We start from the raw sequence: 12,658 nt of genomic DNA, 5'->3' as shown, positions 1-12,658 counted from the left end.
TATCAGGTGGAACTTTGTAGGTTGTTCTTTAGCCTTATTAAGCGTAAAGCACTTAACCATGAACTGTTTTTTTGGATGTAAAACCTTGCAAGTTTTGTATACAAAGGTTATTTTAAAAGAAGCAACTTAATAACATAATTTTGCTGTAAGTGTAGTCTATACTCTGTAAAATTAAAATGTTATTGCTTGGTAAGTGTGGAAACTTAGATATTGGTAGGAAAGAATCAAATATTAAAAAAAAAAATTCATCTTACATTAGTAATTGATTAAGTTTTTGGAAAATGTACTTTAATGATAAAGAAGAACATGAAGTTATGTGAAGCATTTATAAACATTTTGGAATCTTCTGAATTCCATCTCCAATAAGCTAGAGAAGATTCAGAAACATTTAAGAAATGTTTAATGTAATTATATTTGTTTTTTTATGTTATCACTAATATTTTCAACACTTTTTTTATTTGTAATATAGGTATTACAAATTATTTACACTTACTGTTCAATATATCTTTGCATTCTTGTACAAACTTCATAGTTACCAGTCCTTACATGCCACAAATTGTGGTTGACTGTTATTGGGTTAGGCTGTGTCAGCCATGGGGACTTGAAATATCGAATAAGACCAGTGTCTTTTATTAACGTAGGTTGATCTGCATTTTATATGTTATTATTATTATTCTCTTTTGTTGCATTTATAAAACATATTGAGCTATATAAGGAAGCTCAATATTTTTTATTATTATCAAGTAATAATAAAAACATATCAGTACATTTTTCTTTTAATGAAATGTTGTTTTTTACAGCTTGTTTTAAAGATGTCTGTTTGCTCATTTCTTAATGAATGCTGGTAGAGCATATACTGGTTCTTTTTGCATCTATTGGTCAGATTAGACTGAGTCCCTACAATATTAAATGGTTATATTATTGTTACTTGACACATTTTTCCTGTTACAATAATTTCAAAACTCTGTTTGCCATGAATAGTTCACCAATTGATAACAAATTGGACTACTATTGATTTACTCTAATTTATAGTAAATTAATAATTAACTTGGTTTAACAAGTAACCACTTCAGGGATCAAAGCAATGTCAAAGTTAAAAGGTTCAGCACTTTTCTATCAAGTATCCCCTGTTATAATTTTTTTTTGACATTCTGGATTTTTAATACTTTTTAGAAATAGCAGAAGAGTCATTTGTTATACAAGTGATAAAATCACTACTTCAGGTTTTTACTTTGTGTTAATTATGTTTTTCAGAATATGAAAGATGATTTTCATTCCAAACTTCCTTTCCCATCATGGATATGTCAACCTTATGTTAGACCAAGGTATGTACCAACTGTGTTCAGTAATTGTCAAAATTTTATTAGTAACTAAAACATTTACCAATATCATAAAGGACATTCATTGTCAGGTGACATGAGCAAGATTAAATTAGATTAAAAGAATATCTTAAATAAGTAGATGTATTTGAATTTCTAAATAATACAATCTCAGTAAATATACAGATTCTGCCAATTTAACTCTTTAAGCCCAAGCAGATGCTGCAAACATTGGATGAAAATCCTGATTTACACATTGGATGGTGACAGTGTCTGATAAATTTATCTCTAGCTGAAAGCTTATCCAAACCATGCTACTGTCTACCTTTTATAAGTAGACCAGACACTTTATAAGGTGTGGTGATAATTTTAGATCATTATGAAAATAATTCCAGTAAGATGTTCAAAAGGTTTGGGGTTGAAAGAGTTAAGTCACTTTAACTACTTTTCCAACTGATTAGCTAAAAATATTGTTTAAGTGCCAAAATGTAGCAGCAATTAGATAAAAGTTTATAACCAAAAGAAGAGAAATTAACCAAGTGCATTCTGCATGATTTTAAAAATACATTGTATGATTTTACATTATGTAGATCTCTTGAATTTGTTGCAAAAAAAGTAATGCAATAGAAAAACTTCAATATCATACCCCTCGGTGTGGATTCCTGTACGTGGTGAGGGGACCTCCCAGGGAAGGTTCTGTTCTATCTGGTTACCTTCTCTGGGATCTAAACATCCACCCATGTGTTCGCCGTGCGTGGCGACTCGTGAAGGGGAGGAGAGGATCCTGGTGGTTGAGGGGTCCAACCCTAACACACCACTTTGGCCTCAATTCCTGTAGGCAGGCGGCCATTGGGTGGCCCCCCTTGGGTCAATCAGCTGATCCACTTGGGCTAGAGTCAACCAAGTACCAGTGTTGGAAGTTCTCAACGGGTGTTGTGGACATTGTGCCTGATGCTGGTGTTTGGGTATAGTGCTCACGAAACCCTGGTGTTGATGCATTGTCCTTGTGTGACTTTGTAGTTCGTCCCCTTGTAGGGCTCCATGGTTGGTGGGGTCAGTGGGTACCGAAATTTTTCCTTTTTCCTATGGATCCTCTAAAAATTTAAATGAAATTGTAAAAAACCAGTCAATGGGTAGCGACCACGTCTTGAATACTCAGAACAGCAATCTTCAACATCAGTAACACACGCATTACCTCATTTTCTTATATTACATTCTCTTTGGAAAAACCTTTAGTGCAAATGTCCCCTTTTTTTATTCAAAAGGGACTAGAGGGACTTGCTGGCTCTCAAAGTCAGTAAATAAACTTGATCTGGTGACATATTGGTTGAAACATCCACATCCCAACACAGTTAACTCCTCTTGAATTCAAAGGCAATTGGGGATATACCTATTGAGGTTACACCCCATGCTACCTTGAATTCTTCACGAGTTATTGTTGAAAGGGATTTGAAGAGCGTTCGAGTCAGAGATTCTGGCTGGTCTCTCCACTCAAGGAGTTTCTGCAGTGAGGCATCTCCACTCATAAAGATGGAGTTACACTGCCAACAGATACCCTCGTTTTAACATTTACTTCACCACGTGCACCTGCCACCATCAAGGCAGGTTATCTCATTGCAGGGTTCGCCATACATACCAAACCCTCTTTGATGTTTCCAATGTCAGAGATTGACCACTCAAAGACATCTTGTCGTGGTTCCCTGACATGTGCTCGTTGTGGAGGCAAGGACCACGATGCCTATGACTGTGACATGAACCCGCATTGCGTAAACTGCAATGGTTTTCACCCCTCTTACTCTCATTCTTGCCCAAAATGGTTGGAGGAAAAAGAGGTGCAGCGTTTGAAAACAACACATAACATTAGTTATCCTGAGGCTCGGAAATTGCTGTCCACAACTCCATCTCGGACATATGCTGCTACACTTCATTCCACAACTACAGTGGGAGTGCAGACAGATCTCTCTGTGCCTCCAAGAGAATTGTTTTCAAAACAAATGAAAAGCCTTTTGACCTCCGTGGTTAAAAAGGTTGATGAATCAACTTCCACACCCATCTCTGTTCCTCCCATACCTTCCAACAAACCTCAAGATCCACGTCCTTCAGTTTCAAATACAGGCATTTCTTCTGATACATCTTTTTCTCCCACCACAAGAGACAAAACAATTATTCGTTCGCATCCTCAGTCACTGGATTCCCCTTCTAATAACAAAAACCTGCCCACCCGACCCAGAGCAGGATCCATGGAGGTTGATAGACCTCCTCCGACTAAAGACAGTAAAGAAAAAAGACGTGGTCGTAAACCGAAGGGTTCTCCAGCCACTTCACCTACCGTTCTTAAAATGGCCACCTTGATACAATGGAACTATCAAGGTTTACGTTCTAATCTGGATGATATCAAAACGCTAATTGCTTCCTACCATCCTGTTTGTCTTTCTTTACAAGAAACATTTCTCAAAACTGCTGATACTGTCTCCATTCGGCAGTTTTCTCTGTACAGAAATGACAGGTTGTGTGATGTTCGAGTACATGGAGGGGTGGCACTGTTGGTTGATCAACACGTGCCCACCCTGTCTTTGTCACTCAACACACCCTTGGAGGCTGTAGCCATCCGTGTTTCCTTGGGTCATACCATCACTGTTTGTTCTCTGTACCTGTCCCCTGGAGAGACATATGATCAATCAGATCTTGATGCTCTCATTGAACAATTGCCATCTCCATTTCTAATCCTAGGGGATTTTAATGGACATCATCCCCTCTGGGGCAGTGCTATTATGATGGGAGGGGCCGATCTGTAGAGCGGATGCTCTCTGATCACAATCTTTCTCTTTTCAATACTGGTTCTTCCACTTACTTTCATGCACCTAGTCAGTCCTTTACCGCTATTGATTTCTCAGTTTGCTCCCCTTCATTATTCTCCCATTTTTCATGGAGGGTTGACAGTAATCCACTAGGCAGTGATCATTTTCCGATCCTTTTGAGAGAGACTGGCGTGGTCGATGCCACCCTACCTGCGTGCCCGGTGGAAGCTGGATCAGGCAGACTGGTCCACTTTCACTGCTCGCAGAACTTGATCCTGCCATTGTAAATCAGCCATCAATAGGCGACTGTGTAGCAGCGGTAACTGACTGTATTACACATGCAGCTGCTCAGTGTATTCCTAAAACCTCGACATGTTTTCCACGATATCCTCGTCCGTGGTGGAATCCTGCTTGCCACTTAGCACGGAAGGCTCAAAAGCAGGCCTGGGATACTTTTAGTAGATATCCCACACTTTCAAACGGGTTACTTTCCAATGGGCTCGTGCACATGCTAGGTGGGTAAGGCGTCAAAGCCAGAAGGAATCTTGGATTAAGTTCACAACCAGCATATCTTCTACCATCAGTTCCAAGATCATATGGGACAGGATTGAAGGTTAATGGGCACTACAATTCTGTCCCCTTCGATCTTACTCTCTGATGGTCAGGAGGTGACTGATGTTGAACATTGCTAACACTCTAGGTGAAAGCTTTTGCGGGTATCTAGCACTTCTGCTTGTTCCTCCACCTTCCTGGCCATCAAGACTTCGGGCAGAGGATCACCTCTTTCCTTTCGAACTGACTGTTTATTTGACTATAATTGTCCCTTTACCCTGGTGGAACTAAAAATGGCCCTTCATCGGTCTGCCAGTACGTCTGTTGGACCTGATGATATTAATTATAACATGCTACACCATCTATCTCCTGCTTGTCTTGATGTCCTTCTGATTGTTTTCAACTGGATCTGGCAGGAGAATGTTTTTCCTGATGCCTGGCGTCAGGCTATTATTTTACCTTTCTTTAAACCAGGGAAAGATCCAAAGATTCCTTCAAACTACCGTCCAATTGCTTTGACAAGCTGTCTCTGTAAGACATTAGAAAGGATGGTTAATGCTCGTCTTATTTGGTTCCTTGAATCAAACAACCTCCTCTCGCCCACCCAGTGTGGGTTCCATCGACAGCACTCCACCACAGACCACCTAATTCGTCTTGAAACATCTATCAGAGAAGCCTTTCTCAACCGCCAACATCTTGTATCAATATTCTTTGACATAGAGAAGGCTTACGACACAACATGGAGGTATGGCGTTTTGCAAGATCTCCATACATATGGGTTACGTGGCCATCTACCCATGTTTATTAAAAATTTTTTAATGTACAGGAGATTCCAAGTTCATGTGGGTTCGACACTTTCCCGTTCTTTTGTACAGGAACTTGGAGTCCCTCAAGGCTGTGTATTGAGTGTTACACTCTTCAGTATAAAGATAAATGCCATCACTGAACAACTTCCACTCACTGTTGCGAATGGGCTGTATGTCGTCGACTTTCACATCTCATGTCAGTCGTCAAACATGAGATATATTGAGCGGCAACTACAAACCGCCCTCAATTGTGTACAGAAGTGGACTCTGGCGAACGGCTTTAATTTCTCTCCCTCCAAAACTGTATGCATGCACTTTTGCCGTCGACGGGGTATTCACCCTGATCCTGAACTTCATATCGGTGAAGTTTTGCTGCCAGTGGTCCGGAGACCAAGTTCTTGGGGCTTATCTTTTATCATAAACTGACCTTTATACCACACATAAAGCAACTTCGGGTCAAATGCACAAGAGCACTGAACATCCTCTGAGTTCTCTCTTCTACCAGTTGGGGGGCAGATCGCTGTTCAATGTTAAAGGTATATCGTGCTCTTATTAGATCGAAACTCGATTATGGGTCTATGGCTCTGCCAGACCCTCGGCCTTAAAGATGCTGGACCCCATTCATCACCAAGGACTTCGACTCTGCACTGGGGCTTTCCGTACCTCTCCAGTTCAAAGTATATACATTGAATCTCATTAACCTTCTCTACACCTTCGCGTTTGCAACTATCTTTACAATATACTTGAAACTTCATTCCTTACCAAAGCATCCCACCTGGAAATGTGTTTTCCTTCCTCGGTGGGCCGTACTTTTTCAGAACAGACAATCTGTCATTGCTCCGTTTGGCCTTCACATCCAGACGCAATTGGATGAATTGGGTCTGTCCTTGGATAACATTGCAGATTCCACAGGTTGGCCTATCCCACCATGGCTTATTACAGCCCCCAAATGTGACCTTTCTTTCAGTCACCTAAAAAAGGCAGATACTCCAGATTGGAAGTACCGTCTTTTATTCAATTAATATCTTTCAAACAATCATTCAGTTCCCATTTATACAGATGGTTCCAAATCAGGTAATTCAGTGGGCTCTGCTATGGTTTGCTATGGGTCAGTAGTTGCACGCAGAATCCCTTCTACAGCTTCTGTGTTCACTGCTGAACTGTATGCCATATCTCTTGTCCTGGATCATATTGCAGCTGAGCAGTACTCCAACTGCACTATTTATACTGATTAAGCTTAGTTCTATACTTGCCTTGGAATTGCTACGTTTGCTCACATCCTATTCTCGCTGATATTGAAACCAACTGGCCCATTTCTCATTAGCAGCTACTTCAATCCAGTTTTTCTGGATACCAGGCCATGTTGGTATTCGTGGGAAGGAGCTTGCAGACACAGCAGCTAAATATGTCTGCTTCAGCACCATCACTCCTATGCCTATTCCGTACATGGACTATGGTGTTGTCTTCAAGGATCGGCTCCATGCCAGCTGGCAGTCCACTTGGAGTGAGCAGCGTGACAACAAACTTTTCAAATCAAACCCAAAATTGGACTTTGGCCATCTAGCTTCCATAAAGTTTGGAAGGAGGTAGTTGTTCTCACTAGGCTACGCATTGGTCACAGTTTTTAACTCATCATTTTCTTTTATCTGGAACTGATGCACCAATGTGTAGTTTGTGTAACACTCAAATCACTATCAGCCACGTTTTACTTTCTTGCCATCATTACAATTCTCAACGGCGGCAATATTTTAAACATATTTTTCCCAGGGTCAGTCTGTAACATTGGACAGAGTTATTGGTGATGGTGACTCTGTCCACCTTGATAATGTTTTAATTTTTTAATGGCCATTAATCTTTTTAATCTCATTTAAGTGTTGCATATTTATTCATTACACCTTTTTAATTGTGGTTCCTTTTTTACAGTTTTAATCTCTCTCCTTCAATTTGACATTGGACAATGGCCAGAACATTAAATAACTTCGACACCAGGACTGGAAAGGCCAACTTCAGGTGACTAACGCTACTGTTTGAACTACTTTGTTAGTTAGTCCCTGGCGAGTTGTTATTATACTTTTGCTGCATATCATTTCACACTTTTACTACTTAACTTTTAGTACTGGCCATATTGACTCATAACCTGGAACCAGGACTGGAAAGACCAACTTCAGGTGACTGACGGTGGTTTTTATACTTACCTGTTAGTCTTCCTGGCGGGTTATGATCATTACCATTCTGCTACAGGTAGTTCTTTACAACTTTGTTGACTGGATGTCAACATTGGTTTTTACGCCATTTTCTGTTTTAATTGCCGTTTTGCTTTTATCTTCAATTACTTTTACAAATTTTACTCCATTTACTTGACTTTTATCTTTTACTGGACATTTGGCTACTCATTATTACGATTTTGCTATGTATCTTTTAAAACTTCTATTCTTTTACATTTTGATAATAGCTGCTATGACACATAACCCGGAACCAGGACTGGAAAGGCCAACTTCAGGTGATTGACAGTGGTTCTTGAACTTACTTTTTAGTCTTCCTGGCGGGTTGTGATCATTACCTTTTTACTAGAGTAAATACCTTACAACTTCTTATACTCTGCCTTCTATCTTAACATTGTAGACTAGGTGTCAACATTGGTTTTATACTTTTTTGTTTTACCTTCATTTCCATTTATGTCTATTACTACATTTATTTATTTATTTTTTTTACATTTTTACCGAATGTCTGGCGCAGATAGTCTTGCTGCTTTGTGCCATAAAACACTAAATCAATCAATCAATATCATAAGCACTGACAATGATATAATAATTATGATTGTTGCATATAATGTTAACATATAATTATTAACTGACAAAAATAAAACCTTTAGGAACATAACTTGATCATCAGTTGGTTCACTTAAAGAAACTGCTTCATATGAAAAAAACGTGCATAACAACATTTTATGTCCTCTATTGTGTGCTGCTATCATGGATTTTACTCAATTTAGAGCCCACTGAGTCAGCTTAGATTCATAGGAAGGTTTAGGAGAAACTCTATCCATACTACTTAGTAAAAGTACTAAGTAAAAGTTTTATATACAGTAAAGTGTGATGTTTTGTAAGTGATTGATATAATTAGTAATTCAGTTACACTGTTTGTCATGGATTGCTGCTAATGACACTCCTAATCTGAGGGTCCCTGGTTTAAATCCCTGTCACACTAAACATGTTCACCCTTTTAGCCGTGGGGTGCTATAATGTGATAGTCAATTCCAGTTGCATTGCTAAAAGAGTAGCCCAAGAGTTGGCGGTGGGTGGTGATGACTAGCTGCCTTCCCTCTAGTCTTACACTGCTAAATTAGGGACAGCTAGTGCAGATAGCCCTCAAGTAGCTTTGCACGAAATTCAAAACAAACAAATAAACTGAAAATCAGTTTAATCTGATACATGCATACCCTTCTATTTCAGATTTTTTTGTTGTAGATTATTACAGAAATTACCTGTGTGGGAAGATTGTATTTTTTTGTATGTTACCAAGTACCTTAGTCTAGATTGAGAGTCCTTGCAGAAAAGTTAAGGTTTTAATGTCAGTTGAATGTAGATTGTTGTACATTAATCAGCTATCTGAAAAATGGTGTATTTGTTTTGTGGAAAGTTTAAGGCAGTGTGTTGAGGCATTGAATATGGTTTCTGTTTAGTTTTTGAGACAACAGTTCAAACTCTTTGCTATGTCTGTCAACACAATTCTCTGCCTGTTTACCAACATGGAAATTTAATGTAGGTCATTGTGTATCATTCTACTACAAATTGAGTTGTACAGGTAACTACACTTGTCAACTTTGTTGAAACTTGTGGCATAAATTTATATTGTTGTCTTCTACTGTTAGAGAAGTTAATGTAAATTGTGTAGCACTTATCTCTTTATCAAATATGCAAATAGAAGTTTTTCTACTATTGTCTACTATGAGAAGTTTGTTTACTTGGTGCATTTACCTACTACTAAGGAAATTAGGATAAGTTTCCACTTTTGTCTACTATCAGATACATTCTATTATATATTGTGACTGAACTTTAAATTTTCTGAACATTGTATGTTAGTTGTAATCATAACTGTTTACTGATGAGAAAAGTCAGTGTTGTTGATTGTGATATTTCTGTACTTTGATAAAAGTTTTGTCAGTTACTTTGCATTTGCTTATTTCTGTAGGAATGAATGTGAATCTAATTTCACCAGACAAATTTGTGTAGGCTGTTTAAACTTGTCTAAATTGTGGATAACTTGACCTGTAAAGAACTAGTGTTTTGTAAACTATCAATGATAATGTCGTGTGTTTTACACTATGTACTTCCACAGAAGTTATTGTAACTGTGTTCTGCAAGATAAGATGGGGTAGATAGTTATACATTTCTTGGTAACTTGTATGGAGTTTACTGTAGAATACACATTTACAATAACGACATAAGTTTGAAATGTAAGGTACCCCATTAGTTTTTATGATAAATAATTTCCAAGATTTATTAGAATCTGAAAAGATCTCATTACAGTTGATCAGTGACCTTTTTCAAAATATACCATTATTAGTTTTTGATGATGAGAAATCCACTTGAAGTAAAAATGTATCTCAGAGTGGTTGGTATTGGTATTAACACTTTTATTAATAAAGCAGAGAACAATGTTTTGACCTTCCTATGTAATGTTGTTCTCTGCTTTATTAGTAAAAGTGTTAATACCCATACCAGCCATTCTGAGATACACCATTAGTTTGTAATGATTGAGCAAAAAAAAACAAAATCAACTTGGTAATGATTATAGCTAATTGATTTACTTATCTTATGTTTCTGCTTACTAACACTAGAATGTATTCTTTCATCACTTAGTTACTACTGCTTTTAACAGTATTTTTTGGCCATAATCCTAATAATATCTCATAAAGTATGGCCAGGTTAAGGGATTTAGGTTAATTATAAATACCTATATTAAGCTAACAATGCAAATTAATCTTTATAATAAAATTACAATAGTAAACAATTAAGAAAGAAAGAAAATTAGTTATATTAAACAGTTCTACCCGTACTGTTAATGAAAGTAACAGTAAGGATATAATACAACATACCTTACTTAGGAAACATACAAACATTAGCAGTATATTTTATGTACTGATGTGGAATTAATTTGTTTTTAAAGTGTGACATAAGTCTAACTTCCTGAATTTTCAGTTCATACTAACCATGCCTTCTAACCAATGAAAACCCATTAAATAATACTTTCAGTATTACTTAAGAGGAGTGTGGTGTGTGGGACATTACTATGTTGTATGTTACTGCTTATATGTATCATCAAGTGGTAGAAACTGACCAAGAGTATAATAAAAAAATTAATGCTTATAAAGATACAAAATAACAACTACTATATTAAAATAATGTTTTACTTGTACAGTAAATAGAATATTTGTTCTGTAATAAAATTATAAGAACCTTGAATGTAAAACATATTAAACATATTCTGAGGTGTGACACACAAAACCTTTCCCAATCAACTCGTAACTAATTTTTGTCACTCAACAAAACACATGAATCAGACAACAGAAGAAATTAATTAATTTTAATCTTCTGTAAAAGCCAAAAATGAAACTCAGTTAACCTCTTGAAAGTTCAATGATAATAATACAAAATTAAAAAGTTAAATCACTCATTAATTTGACAAATGAAGTTATTAGCAAAAACCAATGTAACTTAACTAATAAACTAATGTCTTACTATAATCTGTACTGTTTATGAGATAATATTAACTATATTTCATAAGAGCTTAAACTAGTGGGAGATAATAATCAGTGGTGACCAATAATAATAAAGAAATTCACTCTTACTCTAAACAGTATTTAAATGAATTAATTATAGACTTGAAAGAGTGTAAAACACCATAATAATCTGAAAAATTTCTAAACCCATAATCAGTAGCAAAAATATTTTTAAATTTCCTACAAAATTAAATGAATTTCATTTTTACAAAATGCACTGAGAAACTTTGTTTGAAAAACCTGAGAGTGAACTTACAGATTCTTATCTTCAAAGTATTGTAATGTTAGACAAATTCTACTGTACCTAATAAGTTGTGAGTAGTAAACATTGTAAAGTAAGTTGTTTGGACTGTCAAGTTGTAAGTGTTCATTTTATTGAAAACTTAGAATTTAGATTAATGATGCTGATGTCTAAACCCAGATATTGTGCTTTGTCTTTAGTGAAAGTTTGTTTTTCTTGTAACACACTCCTGACTTGAACTAATAAAGTATCATGAGTGTTAAGTAGAAAGTTGTTGCACAGGATGTGATGGTGTTATATTTTTAAAGTGAAACAATACTTAGCTTGTATTTTAATGAAAATATTAAGCAAATTTGACTTGTATGTAGAAAGGATTACTTTTTTGTTTATAATTTTCAAAATAAAAAAATCAAATATACAGTTTTAATTAATTTGGCTTATGAGTGAAAACTAAGATACATTTTTATTTACAATATGTATTTATTTTAAGCCCTGAAGAAACTCTTCGAAAACGGCAGATAATTCGTGATCAACAGCAGCTTAATAAAGATGCTGTTGTAAATGGTGGGTTTGCTGCACAGAAGCGTTCTTATGAAGAAAACCAAGATAAACCTTTATCCAAAAAGAAACTAAAAAAATTAAAAAGGAATCCAAAAAAGAAGTTTGGCCAACAGAAAGAAGCATTCTTTATGTGCTTAAAGTGTCCTAATCCTAAAGTAAGTTGAATGTTTATCTTTACAGCATAAAAATAAATTATAAATTTTGGAATGGACTGTCTTAGATGAGGTTACAGTTTGTTTGCTGGTGATGAAATGTCACAATCTTTTGCTTTATTTTTGTTAAATAGACTGTAAATATTTACCTAAAATATGTATTGTAGTTCTCTTGGAAACAAAATTTCATTGCACAGGATTAGCAGCTAGTAGTATTTTTAGTTATTGTAAATAAGTCATTTCATATAGTATATTTGATCTGACAAGGACTGGTAGTGAGTGGTGCTAATTATCTGCCTTGAATCTTGTGAATCACTTCAAAATTATGAAAGATTAGTGCAGAGAGTCGTCATCAAAAACGATTTGTTTTGTAACAGTAAAGTAAGCTTTAATATAAATCTTTTATTTATTGAAACTCACTTTAATGTACAACTACTGAAATTTGAA

General features: G+C 36.1%; 1 protein-coding gene across 1 annotated transcript in view; it reads left to right on the top strand.

The window, feature by feature from the left end:
* The window catches only part of Dus1 (Dihydrouridine synthase 1), a 47,223-nt gene that overhangs the window by 29,367 nt on the left and 5,198 nt on the right, over window positions 1–12,658 (top strand). Inside the window, exons 8-9 of the mRNA XM_076467033.1 lie at window positions 1,255–1,325; window positions 11,989–12,214. Of these exons, the coding sequence (XP_076323148.1) occupies window positions 1,255–1,325; window positions 11,989–12,214 (297 nt within the window). The remainder of the gene's footprint in view (window positions 1–1,254; window positions 1,326–11,988; window positions 12,215–12,658) is intronic.

Source organism: Tachypleus tridentatus, chromosome 11 (genome assembly GCF_004210375.1).
Source record: "Tachypleus tridentatus isolate NWPU-2018 chromosome 11, ASM421037v1, whole genome shotgun sequence".
Classification (NCBI taxonomy): domain Eukaryota; kingdom Metazoa; phylum Arthropoda; class Merostomata; order Xiphosura; family Limulidae; genus Tachypleus; species Tachypleus tridentatus.
The sequence above is the reverse complement of the archived record's forward strand: the minus strand, read 5'-3'. Positions and strand labels throughout refer to the sequence as shown.